Source organism: Thalassophryne amazonica, chromosome 3 (assembly GCF_902500255.1).
Source record: "Thalassophryne amazonica chromosome 3, fThaAma1.1, whole genome shotgun sequence".
In the NCBI taxonomy this organism is placed as follows: domain Eukaryota; kingdom Metazoa; phylum Chordata; class Actinopteri; order Batrachoidiformes; family Batrachoididae; genus Thalassophryne; species Thalassophryne amazonica.
The window spans coordinates 53,760,728-53,773,456 of record NC_047105.1 but is presented as its reverse complement, the minus strand read 5'-3'; the positions used below and the strand labels follow the sequence as shown (position 1 = coordinate 53,773,456).

At 41.9% G+C, this 12,729-nt stretch overlaps 1 protein-coding gene across 2 annotated transcripts in view; it reads right to left on the bottom strand.

Annotated features, from left to right (window-relative positions):
- Window positions 1-1,951: 1,951 nt before the first annotated feature.
- The window catches only part of mst1 (macrophage stimulating 1), a 30,746-nt gene continuing 19,968 nt past the window's right edge, over window positions 1,952-12,729 (bottom strand). For both annotated transcript variants that reach the window (XM_034166298.1, XM_034166299.1), the window contains 11 exons: window positions 12,182-12,353; window positions 8,965-9,095; window positions 8,676-8,778; window positions 8,438-8,574; window positions 7,093-7,125; window positions 6,880-6,994; window positions 6,713-6,790; window positions 6,492-6,638; window positions 3,987-4,093; window positions 3,673-3,812; window positions 1,952-2,381 (listed from right to left, as the gene is read on the bottom strand). In XM_034166298.1, the coding sequence (XP_034022189.1) occupies window positions 2,220-2,381; window positions 3,673-3,812; window positions 3,987-4,093; window positions 6,492-6,638; window positions 6,713-6,790; window positions 6,880-6,994; window positions 7,093-7,125; window positions 8,438-8,574; window positions 8,676-8,778; window positions 8,965-9,095; window positions 12,182-12,353 (1,325 nt within the window). In that variant the 3' untranslated portion in view covers window positions 1,952-2,219. The remainder of the gene's footprint in view (window positions 2,382-3,672; window positions 3,813-3,986; window positions 4,094-6,491; window positions 6,639-6,712; window positions 6,791-6,879; window positions 6,995-7,092; window positions 7,126-8,437; window positions 8,575-8,675; window positions 8,779-8,964; window positions 9,096-12,181; window positions 12,354-12,729) is intronic.

The window sequence follows — 12,729 nt, the reverse complement described above, 5'->3', positions numbered from 1 at the left end:
GCATGTCGGGCTGGACCCGACCGCGGGGGTCGCGGCAGGAAAAACACCTCCGTTGGAAATCTTAACGGGCAAGTTGGAACATGCCCAAGCTGTTAAACAATTTCTCAGTTACTCACTTGTTGAAAGCCATTAAAAGCCGCCTGAATTCTACAAATGGTTTTCAACACGGAGGTGTTTTTCCTGTCGCGGCGCACACAGATTTGCCGAGTCGTCACGGAAACGACTCGGCGAATTAGCGCGTACGTCTTTCATTAAAAAAATGTCCTTAAACAGTGGAATGTCCGCATAAATTCCTCATGCCGGCCTCTTCTGAATCTTCTCTGTTCTCTCACGATGTCCTGGGTGAATTAAGCCTTAAATTAGGATGTTTCAGCTCGAAACAGGCCGACGACAGCGCCTGGAAGCGCTGCAGGACGTCCCGCTCCGTGGGAAGTCCTTACACCGACAGAAACATCCCATAATCTCTCATCAGCCGTTAAACTTTTAACAGAAAACCATCTTAATTTCTCGAATAGTGTCCACTCGGATATTCCTCACAGGTCCAGAAAAATTTTTGATAAAGCAACGCGCGCCATCTCGAGCAGCGTGTGAAACAAAGGAATTCAGCCGAGAGGGCGGGACCACATCTCACTCAAGGCCTGCCCACAGGGAAATGACGTCACCGACACGCGTGAAAAAACTCACGCATGCGCACGAGGGTTCAAGCATGATTGGTGTAATCGCATGTCATTCAAATCCATATAGTTAAAAAAAAAAATAAAAGGGTCGGTTTATTATCTAAGAGACCTCGTATATTATTCTAAATCAAAATGTTTTATTATTTTTGGCAAATTCATGATGGTGGTACAGCTAATGCCTGAACCACATCTGCTAAGTGGTGAGTATGCTTTGGCCGAAGACAGTCGAAGTTCACTGAGTCGGGCCCGGAATTTGCCGTTTGTTGTCCTTGACAACCACACACTCAGTGGTTCTGTCTCACTCACACACAGTATGCATGTTATCATGCTACTAGGTGCAGCACACTGACTGTATTCAACACGGAAACAAGATTTATTTAAAAAATAGCTGATATTTTCAGTTCCTCACTTGGTATGCAGGTGCTGTATGTGTCGATTTTAGGTTGAAGTGACATGTATGTACCTATTTCTAAGAAAAACAAAAAAACTCTGCTTTACAAAAGTGCTTTACAATAATGCCTCACATTCACCCCGATGTCAGGGTGCTGCCATACAAGGTGCTCACTACACACCGGGAGCAATAGGGGATTAAAGACCTGCCCAAGTCAGGTTGGATTTGAACCAAGGATCTTCTGGTCTCAAGCCCAACGCCATAACACTATGACCATCATCTCCCATAGTATGATAAACTATGTGTTTGTTTGTTTTATTGGGCCTTAGCAAAACAAAGCTACTTTGTGGATTAATGTGGTGCATCACACTTAAATTTTAATCCAATTATCACCATTAAGTGTTTTTTGCAAGTTGAAGACGTACAAGATGGTAAATTTTATTGTTTTAAGTTATGTTGAAAAAATGGAGAGGTGGTGAGTTCATTCATTATCTTTCTAACTATTCACTCACTCACTAACTGCAGTCACAGGCTAGGAACAGCATGAAAAAGGCTTTGATGGATTCAAATTGATGCAATGGCACAATATAAACATTTTTAGCTATTACAGTCACCAGGTGTCACACAGGCAGTTTGTGACTCAAAAATACAATAGATAGTCAAAATTCCAGTAGATGAGTCAGCAGGTGTGTTTCAAAGAGCAAGCAAGAGTTCACACATGGACCCCTGCATGTATGTCACAGAAGTCCAAACAAACCACTTGAACACTAAATTGGTACTTATAGTTGTTGAGTTTCTACACTACATAGTCAGCGTGTTGAGGGAGTTTAATACAAACGTGATATATTCCACTGTAAATTGTAGCTGAAACATTTGGAACAACATGAGCCCTTTAAATAACAAATTTTAATTAGAAATAACAAGTTGATGTATCTTCTCTGAACGTTTTACAGAAACAAAAGACAACCTGTGATACTGTATATCAATACATTTCCAAGTTATATGTGCATATTATGAAGAATAATACTTATGTGTTACTAACAGTTGCACTGTAAAAGGAACATATCAGAGGGGAAAACATGTACAGTTGCATGATAAGCTGGTAATAAGCAGATTTACTCAGTCCCCATTGGATTTCGTCACCTAGCTGTTTACGCCATTTCCATGACCTTCTTGATCCAGTCCACATAGTACGAAACACGGATGAAGATATTGGGCTGCCCTTGGTATCCGCAGCGCCTCATTGGAATGATGACACCCTCCAGCACCCAGCAGTCGCTGTACTGACACGCCAATGGTCCGCCATAGTCTTTCTGCAGACACACCACAACAACACTGTGGAATTACTGCTTTTATCTGTCCAGTTCTAAACAAGCAGCAACTTCCAGTGCTGAGAAATTAAGCCAAAGCAGAAGTAAAAAAACAAAGTTGCAGTTCCTTGATTGACTGTTTGAGGTTGACTCCAAAAGCAAATCACTCCCTAGTGATCCCTATAATAAAATCACCACCTTTCGAGGAAAAATAAACATGTTTACAGTCTGCTACATGAAATGGTTTTGGTGACCATGGCTAGGTTCCCCCTTCATGACAGCTGTACAGGGATGATTTTTTTTTTTCTTATTATTATTATTATCACTCATCAGTTTAAGGTATTTTACTCGTAAGCCATAAAGTTGTGACTAATCGTTGTGAATAATTGGGGGTCTAGTTGCTTTGAGTGACAGCTGTGTGCCATTGAGAGGAGTCTAGCCTCCAGGGACCCACTAGCAGAGAATGCTAACAGCTGTGGACTGACAGGTACTTGTCCTTTCTGAGCATTTTATTTCAAATATTTGAGCTAATATGGCTTGCTGAGTGATTAATTGTAATTTCAATTTCAGTTTATTTTTCAATTTATTTCATTTATATAGTGCCAAATCACAAAGTTTCCTGAAGGCGCTTCACACAAGTAAGGTCTAACCTTACCAACCTCTAGAGCAAGCACACAGGTGACAGTGGTAAAGAAAAACTCCCCCTGATGATTTGAGGAAGAAACCTCAAGCAGACCAGACTCAAAGGGGTGACCCTCTGCTTGGGCCATGCTACCAACACAATAAGCAATACAGGAAATTATACAGGAAATTTTGGGAGATTTTGGGAGTCTTTGTACTAATGGACCATCAGAAGTCGGTGCTCCAGTATTTCCATTGAGTGAAATTGCATCAACTCTGAGATGTGGATGCTCCACCTCTTTACCCATTTACAGGGGAGTCAGGCACTGCCAAGATGGCAACATCCAGAGCCACACTATTTGAGCTTTAAAACGGCTCTTCAGAAAACCTATGGGTAACATCACAGAGGGTTTGTCCGTTTTATAGTATATAGTCTATGCTTGGAAACATGTTGCAGTCGCATCATTTCCTGTCCACATATAATGTCCAACAGGGTACGGATTTTATTTTGTGAAAAGATATGAATCCTTGTCTTATATTGGGTACATTTTTTTGCAGGAAATGACACAAAATATTCAATAAATGGAGTTTTTTTTAGGCCATCTACAATACATAGGTGTGAGCGTATGGACAAAAAACTGATACACATGTACACCTTTGCACGGTGACCTACCTCACAGGCACCTACGCCACCATGAAAGGTGCCTGTGCACATTTCATTCTCACGGACACGATCACGGAAGTATTTGTTGCAGTCCTTATTAGTAATTACTGGTATGTGAGCCACTTGTAGGACAGTCTCATTTCCAGACCCTAGAAAACATTTAGGAAGGAAGAAAGACAATATACATAAGTTAGCAGAAAATATGCGGCAAAGAAAACAGAGTAGGTGGACAGATGTTCAATGAGGCTGGAAACACCAACGGCATTCATGGCTCAATGGTGTGAACGTCTCTGTCTCTTAGATGCAATTATGGTCACACTTGCCTTTTGTCTCGCCCCATCCAGAAATCTCACAAATTGTTTCCTCTGGTACAGTGTGACGCTCAGGAGGAAGACAGATCTGAGAGACGCGCTCGTTAAACTGTGCAGCTCTGCAGAGGGAAGACAGTCATCCTCGATTCAGAGGATTCATATTCTTGAGCTACATGCTACAAGATAACTGAAATTACATTCTGAGGGGTAAGACTGTTCCACCAAGGGTGGAATTTAATTAGCGATAAATCAGGATTGATCATACAAAATTAGAATTCCAGATATTGTTACTTGTAAATTATGACCAGATTAAATTTCAGTTCATGAGTATTAACTGATGCTCTGACTTGTCATTATTTCATTTAAAGGCATTTTGAATTACTCACTGTTTAAGATTATTATAGATAACTTCAAGGTTTGAATATGCAATATATCTGAAAACGGATTTACCTTGAATTACTGTTCCTTTCACAATAACTTTTCCAATATGTTGCCATACTTTTTATCTGGTTTAATCCCGAATATGTTTTACTGCTTGTTATTGATTGTTATCCTGTATTTTAGAAATGAAATGCATTCTTCTTTTCATTATTGTTATTACTGTTCATTCTATTTGACTCAAAGAACGTCAGGATATTTGGAAATAGTTCTTATCCGTGAGACACCTGCAACTCTTATTTTATCTTAAGAATTTACTGCACTGTGCAAACATCTTAGACACCCTTGTGCTTCTTTAGGGCCCCTTCACACACAGTACAAATGTGGCCGAATGTGCATGAAGTGCACATGAAGCAGGAATTGTATGCAATACGCATAAAATCATAGTTGCTTCCAACGCCTTGTACACCTGTTGCTACAACTATTTGTGCACACCAGCGGCTGAAAGACAGAGTGTGCCCTGTGAGAGCCATCGAACCCTCTCACGGCAGGTGTCGGCCAAATTCCAGGTGACACGCACGAACATCTAACACTGCTCGTTTGGACTTAGAATATATGTGGCCATTCACATTATTAGCACAAAAACAGTCAGCAGACAATCACTGCTGAGCTGGATGTGAAATTTGTCTAAGTTCCCCCATGACTGTGGAGTTGCCAAGTGCACAGTGGCATGCCAGAGTGTCGGCTCCTCCACAACACGTGTGCATGTGTTTTGCGTGCCCCTGCTCCCCCCCAACACATGTGTGAGTGTGGTTCGCGCCCCTCCCTCAGGCGAGGTGCCTCTCATCTGACCACAGAGTGACATCTTAGTCTGTGCGCTGACAGGACAGGGGGCGTGGCTGGCTGCCAACAGTTGCTGAGACATCTATGGTCCTGGACATCACAGCTACAGCACACGTCCCGTGTTTTGACGGACACGCGCATGCGTGTGGTTGCTGTCATCATGTGCAAATACATAAAAACATATATTGCTTTTGCGATGGGTTGGAGAAACGGACCTTCATGTGGACATGCAGCATGCGATCTGAATGTCATGTCTATCTGACAGGACACGTGTGTCAGGCTGTGAGGGCTGTGAGCGGCGCACCGCAGAACAAGCCAACAATGCGACAAATATGCCAGTTTCAGTCACATATCAGCAGAAATACGCCGTAACAAATGCCGTTTGGTCAATTATCACAGCGCTTTTTCTCTTTTTAAAAAAATACGTTTATCTGTTTGTTGATTTTAGCCATTTCATACTGTTATAAGACAGTGATTGTAGTGCAGTGGTAAAGTTTCCATCTGGTAATCGGAGCTTATAGGTTCAAATCCTGTGAGTGGTATTTATTTTTTAAAAGTTATTTTTTTGTTAAACCCCTGCTTTAAAGGTGCAAATCTACAATGAAAACACATCTTGGTTGTTTCAATTCAACTTCCTTATGGTGTTGTACAGAGGCACACTGCCCAAATATTTATGGACCTGACTAGCTATGCTCTCCCCTGCCACCAGTTTACAGTTGATCTCTTTCAGGTTACATCTCTTGGACATTGGACATAGTCCACCTGTGTGCACCTTCACTACAGCCAATTCCATCCTTTTATCAAAATCTACCAACATCTGCCCTTTCACATTTCTCTCTTTAATAGCATATCTACCACTCATCATCACCCATGTTCCTTCACCAACATGCCCATTGAAATCCCAATCACCACTCTTTCTTCCTTAGGTATACTCTTTACCACCTCATCTAACGACTTCCAGAGATCTTGTTTCTCTTCCATCTTTCTTCTTTGCCCAACAGTAGAATACTGCCTGCTGTCAAACAACCATACTGGTGGTGGCTGTTTTTCACACTGGTCAGAAATGATCCAGCATAGAACATCTGATTTGTGAGCTGCATGTTTGAGTTGGCAAAGTTTATGCTGAATGTCCTTCATGACGTAACCCTCCTCATTTATCCGGGGCTGGCACTCAGAATGCACCTCCAGTGGCCGACATGTAAACTTGTATGATACTCAATTTTAAAAAAGCTTGTTGCGGTCAGAGTGGACACATCTGTGTGTGTGAGATATGTAAACACAGCAGATAATACTCACTGTTCTAGTTGTAGCATGACCAGCTGAGACTCAGAGGGCCCACAGACGATCTTGGTGAGTGGAATGGTTTGTACATCAGGCTCTCCTTCTTGGGGATCACGGTACACTGTCCCCAACATGGCCGAGTACCCGGGCAGGTCCACATAGCTTCAAATAGCAAATGCAAATATCAACACAGTATCAGTCTTTGAATTTAGCATCTAAAATGGATAAAAACTTACCAGGAGGAGAAGCACTGCTTGGTGCTGATCACCCATCTGGCGTTAACCAGGGATCCACCACAGAAATGATTTCCTCTTCTGCACACAACAGGTCAGAGATTACACAGACAACAATTTTGGGTTCATGTGTTTGTGACCAGTTCAAACCCCACATATCTTAAACTAACCTGTCTCTGAGGCTCACTGTCCATGGCGCATTCCCAGGAATCCCACCAACAATACGAAGCCGTGAGCGCAGTATACGATCGTCTCTCTTCCCGCACTCATTAAACACAACTTTCTCTATGTTCACATAAATCATACAAAACGTATACTTTTTAAAATATAAGAACCTTGCAGTCAGCATGGAATTGATGCTTTCTATTTAGAGAAAAACCCACCTACTGGTTCTGTCACAGCCACTCTCTCTCCAGCTGTTTGAAAACATCAAGAAACATGTGAATCATTAAACTGACACAACTTTACAGGGGTCATATGATAAAAAAAATCTCACATGAGCTAACTTTTACCCTTACGTATGGGTGCTGTTTCACATTAAAGATCAGCAAAATCCCACAGTTCTCTAACTGTGAATGCAGAAATTCTACAAGAAGCAAACATTAGGCCAGAAATTATGATTTTAGACTTTGGTTTCTAGAAGAAATTTTCCGGAAAAAAGACCGCCTTTTGACTTAAAGCATCAGGGCAGTACGGTGGATTAGTGGTTAGCACTGTTGCCTCACAGCAAGAAGGTCATGGGATTGATTCCCACCTGTGGCCTTTCTGTGTGGAGTTTGCATGTTCTCTCTGTGTTTGTGTGGGTTCTCGCCAGCTGCTCCGGCTTCCTCCCACATCCAAAGACGTGCAGGTTAGGTGGATTGGAATCTTTAAATTGTCCGTAGGTGTGCGTTCAGGTGTGAATATGTTTGTCTGTCTGTATGTGGCCCTGCGACAGACTGGCGTCCTGTCCCCAACCCCCCGCGACCCAATCTTGGATAACTGGTTGAAGATGAGTGTGTGTGTGTGTGTGTGTGTGTGTGTGTGTGTGTGTGTGTGCGTGCGTGTGTGCGTGCGTGCGTGCGTGTGTGCGTGTGTCATCGGTGTCTACAGCAAGGGATCATCATCCATGTTTCTGGAGGTCACATGGCCTGCATGTTTTCCATGTGCACCTGTTCCAGCCACAGCTGATTAGTCAAATCTGGCATTTCTGAGCTCTTGACTGGCCGAACAAACGTGACACCTGTTCATTAGTAGTTGGTGGAGAAGGGAGAGTTGGATAACATTCAGGGCAGGTGATCTCCAGAAGCAGGGTTTGTGATTTCTGGTATCAAGTCAAGTGAATTCTGGGAGCATGCACTGGTGCTGCACTTTGCCACATCCACCACACCATGGAACTGCCATAGGTCTTGGATGGAATCCATCCAGGCAGACAACTGGTCGATCCCCAGTTCTCTAAAATAACCATCTATCTGTTGCAGCCAGTGAAGCGTGGGCATCCCCGTCAGCATTCAGGGGCCTAGTGCTGATGCTCCCTCATAATCTTTCACCTTCATGATCACCTTCAACCTTTATTCTCCTGCAAAGATATCAGCATCACAAAACACCTCTGTCCTCCGACATATGAGGTATTTATTGGCTACAAACTTTGATATCTGTTTTGAAAACTCCTGATGAATTGTATAAGCTTGATAAAGAGGTGTATAACATGGCCGTATGTATTTTAGAACAGATTAGAAAGCTCTGTACCACACTGTTTGATGGCACAGTAGTCAAACTCCGTCTTGGGGTCAGTGGTGTAGCACCAGGGTCCGTGCTGGTCTCCATCTGGGTTGCGACAGTAGTTCTCTGTCAGGTTGGCATTAGGATACGTTCCTGGGTTTATCCTGAAAAATCATACTTAGTTTTTGCAGATATAAAATGTCTGCAAAGGTCAAACAACATCAACTTGTTGGATAAATGAAACTTTCTATGCACATTGTCATACTTGGTGTGGTGAGGTGTGTTAACATTCCACTTCTGGCAGATGATGCCTTTACGGGTTTTGCGAACTGTGCCTCTGTAGTTTTTTCCATTCTCATGATAGCAGTCTGGGGGGGGGGGGGGAGTACAGAAGAATTTCATTGGCATTAATGAATCATGATGCTGTGCTGAAATGATGTGTCATCGCTTAAGCTTTCAGGCGGTTGTTAACCCTCAGCTTTTTTTGTTAATCCTCAGCAACACAGTGTCTTCTTGACAGTAATTTATTTTGTAAAATAAAGCCACAGCTGTACCTTCAGCTTCAATGTCATCTGCACAACGCTTGATCTGTAAGCACAGAGCCGTCCTCATCTCTGGCACCGAGGTGAAGCACCAAGGAGCCTCGGACCCATCTGGGTTACGGCAGTAGTTCTCCTCCAAACCCCTGGATGCATTTAACACACATTCATGTTAGATTTGGCACCAATGAATAGGAGCTCTCAGCACAGACTGCTGTACTTTGAGGGTATTATATCCAAATCTGATGAATGCCACAGAAACTGCATCACATTTTGTGTGTTGTGCTGCATTTTTAGAGGACCAAAAGTTAATGGATGTTTGGCTACAGAGCTCTTCCATGACTAAGTGTGTTATTTCACCATTTCTTCTCCTACAAGCCAGTAAAATATAGGTCTAGATTTCATCTCCAGAATTAAATATCCCTTGGATATTTAAAGATAAATCAATGATTAAGAAATTTAAAGAGTGTGGCACAGTACGGCAAATTTGTCAGGGGTTGGTTATCCTCAAAAACTGAGTCCCCATGCATAAAATAGGCTTGTGAGGGAAGCTACAATGTTCAACATAAACTCTATCACCACATTAAAAGAATCTTGACCAAGACGTAAGCCATGAATCCAAATTTGACATTAAATAAAGGCTTATCATTTAACCTGGTGATCACCTATAACCTTATGTCTAGCATTTTTAATCACCATTTAGAATAATGGCTTCCTCTTTGAAAGGGGAGCAATGTCAGATTTCTATCTGATGTCTCCAAATCTGTCATCAATTTCTTTGTTGATGACAGTGATGTTCTGATGGACCTTTAGAAGGGTGTCAATTTGGTCTTCCTTCTACAGTGATAAAAAACCTGTAGGGTCCACAGCGTCTTATCTTTTGTATAATATACCATCTAGTTGCTTGTAGTATCATAAATACTTTTAAAATGCTTTGATCCAAAATACTTTTTGTTTTCTTGCTCTGAAATGCCATAAGATATTGGTTGTGCAAGTACACCAATATGCTGGTTTAAGAGGCATTCAACTTGTCAAACTTTAACTGAATCCTTAGGGAAGCTACCAGTGGCTATGGTCAGAACTCACAAAATAGCCACTTCTATTGACTCTGCAATTCTGCAAAATTCTCTTGCATCTTCCAGCAAGAATATGATTAGTTGTCTTGGCTACATCACCAGTGTTGGAGTACCAAATCCATCTGTGCAGCTCTGGATACTGGAACCAGATGTCAGGTTCTGCCCCGGCCGGGGGTTCATGTCTGGGTTTATCCCTTGTTCATGTTCAGGCTTCCTCTGAGGATTGTACTGTTTTATATTTCATATGGTTATACTTTGGACATTTTAGTCTCAGTTTGGTTCTATTTATTTCTTTTCTTTCTGTAATGCTTTTGTCACTAGTTTCCTTCTGGGTTTATCAGTTATTCTTTGTTGTGTAATCATTCTTTGTATTATTTGTATTCTGTAGTCTCTGGTTTTGTTTTCTGTTCATCATTTATTTCCTGTTTAGTCAATAGTTTGTGTTGCCATTTTATTATCATTTATTGTATTCACATTTATACTTTAGCCATTGTCAGTTCTGTACTAGTTTTGGCTGTAGTCTTATTTTCTTGTTGTCCTCCTTTCGGCTTGTCACGTTATTTCCTAGACTGCCCCCTTGTTTTGTTCACGTTAATTATTGTTGGTCTTTGGGCATGTCATGTTTTTCACTGTTGGGTTTTTCTGTCACTTATTTCTCTTGCTTTGGTTTACTTTGCTTTTTGTGTCACTTCACCCTCTCGCACCTGCCTTTGTGTTTCTCAGTCATGTCCCTTCCACAACCTTCCTCACACCTGTTCCTCAATCACACCCTGATTACACTGCCCATTGTTTAAGCCCTCACAGTCCCACAGTTCCTTGCCAGTTTGATGAATTATTTCACATTCCAGCCTCATGCCATAGTCCTGTTTTGCCTTGTTGTGTTTTTGACCTTGCTTATGTTTTCTGATCTCCGCCTTCCCGTATCCCTGAACTCTGCTCGTTTTTTGACTCTCCCTCTGTCTCAGCCTTGTGAACTCCTTGAAGCTGTGTGTTTGAACTTTGCTAGTTTTTTGGACCTCGCCTCAGCTTGTTACCTGCCTGTTATCTCCACCCCACTGACTGTTATCCTGTGTACCAACCTTGTTGCTAGAACACCAGATAAAGCCTTTTATTCACTCCAAAGCTTTGTGTCTTTGATTCTGCATATGGCTCCTACAGCCTTCTGTGCTAAGCCACCTCGAATCACGACACCGGTACCCACCAACTAGTAGTCCCTGACATTTTGCAAAGTATTGAGCCATTTTCAGCATGACTGTCAGAACCTTGGAGATTGATACAGCCCTCCTAACCACCTCTGTGACTGCCTCTGGTTGTGTATAAATTACCCTTGAGAAGTGTCAAGCCTTGGAGAGTCATCAATCACACAATTAGAAATATACAGTGAGACAACCGACAACACACCCAAAGTTTGCCAGAGTCTGACAAATTATAATACTTTTATTTACAGAGGTGATATCTGACACCATCAGAAGAAGCCAGTCTGTCACATCAACTAACATATCCTTGGTATGTGGAAACTAAACTAGGTGTATCGACTCGCCAAGATGGTCCTTGCTGATATTCTAGGTGTGCACCTGCATGAAGTTCAACCCTGGGTGCCACTGTGCAGTAGACAACTCCTCAGTACTGCACCAGTCACCCTCTCCAGTGACCGAACACAGAGTGCTCTCCATAGGTTTCTTCTTTTCCAAGGATGAGAATAACTTTCTCCATCCGCTTTGCAACATGTGCCTTCCTCTGATGGATGGCAGTAACAGAGGTACTCCCACAGAATGCAGACAAGAGATTTTGCTTTTCCAGTGTCAAGCTTTGGAAAGCATTTTTTAAAGTGTCTTGAGTGCCAGTTAACCCCACCTAATTATCTGCAGGCTATGCCAGCACCTACAGTCCCGGATGTGGTTTAATGTTGTGACCAGCACAACTTAATGAACAATTCAACTATTCATTTCAATACAAAAGCATAAATGAAAAAAAAATTAAATTGACTTTTTACTTGCAAAATAATGACCCACTCCGCCCTATAAAATCAACTCAAGTCTGAGATATTGTACAACTAAAAATAAAAACAATAATAGTAAGTCTTTCACATTTATTCCAAACATAAAGTCCTTTACTTCACTCCTCCGATGTCTTATGGTCACTGCTTCCACACTTACTTGCATTCGTATGTGTTTGGGTAGAAGGGATGCTCGTGAGGCTGCTGGGTGTCCCATCGCTGACAGGGGATCCCTGATGTGGTCTCATTCACTTTACCGCGGTAGTCTTCTCCACGACCTCGGAAACAGTTAGTGGTGAAGCTGGAACGTGGGTGGATCTTTGGGACCTCAACTGAAAGTTTGAAGGGACATTAGTTTCACAGGTAACTTCTAGAATAAACAATATTTAGTATCCTGAGGACCATAGAAGAACTAGAATGCATATGGAAATCTTATGAGGGGGAATAATACGCTGTTGTGGGTGCAAAAGTCTTGAATTTGGTTGTTATTCCTTTAAGCCAAAGTCTTGGTTCTGCAGCAGTATTTTATTCAGCATGAAGACACATACAAAAGGAGGTGATGTGCAACTGAATGACTTCATGGGAAATCATTAAATAAATGTGGAGATTTTTAGTTATAAATCCTCTAAAATGGAACAAAATAAAGTTGTTTGCAAGACCTGAAGCAATTCAAGTGATCAGAATTTAAAAAGATAACAATGTTAAAAT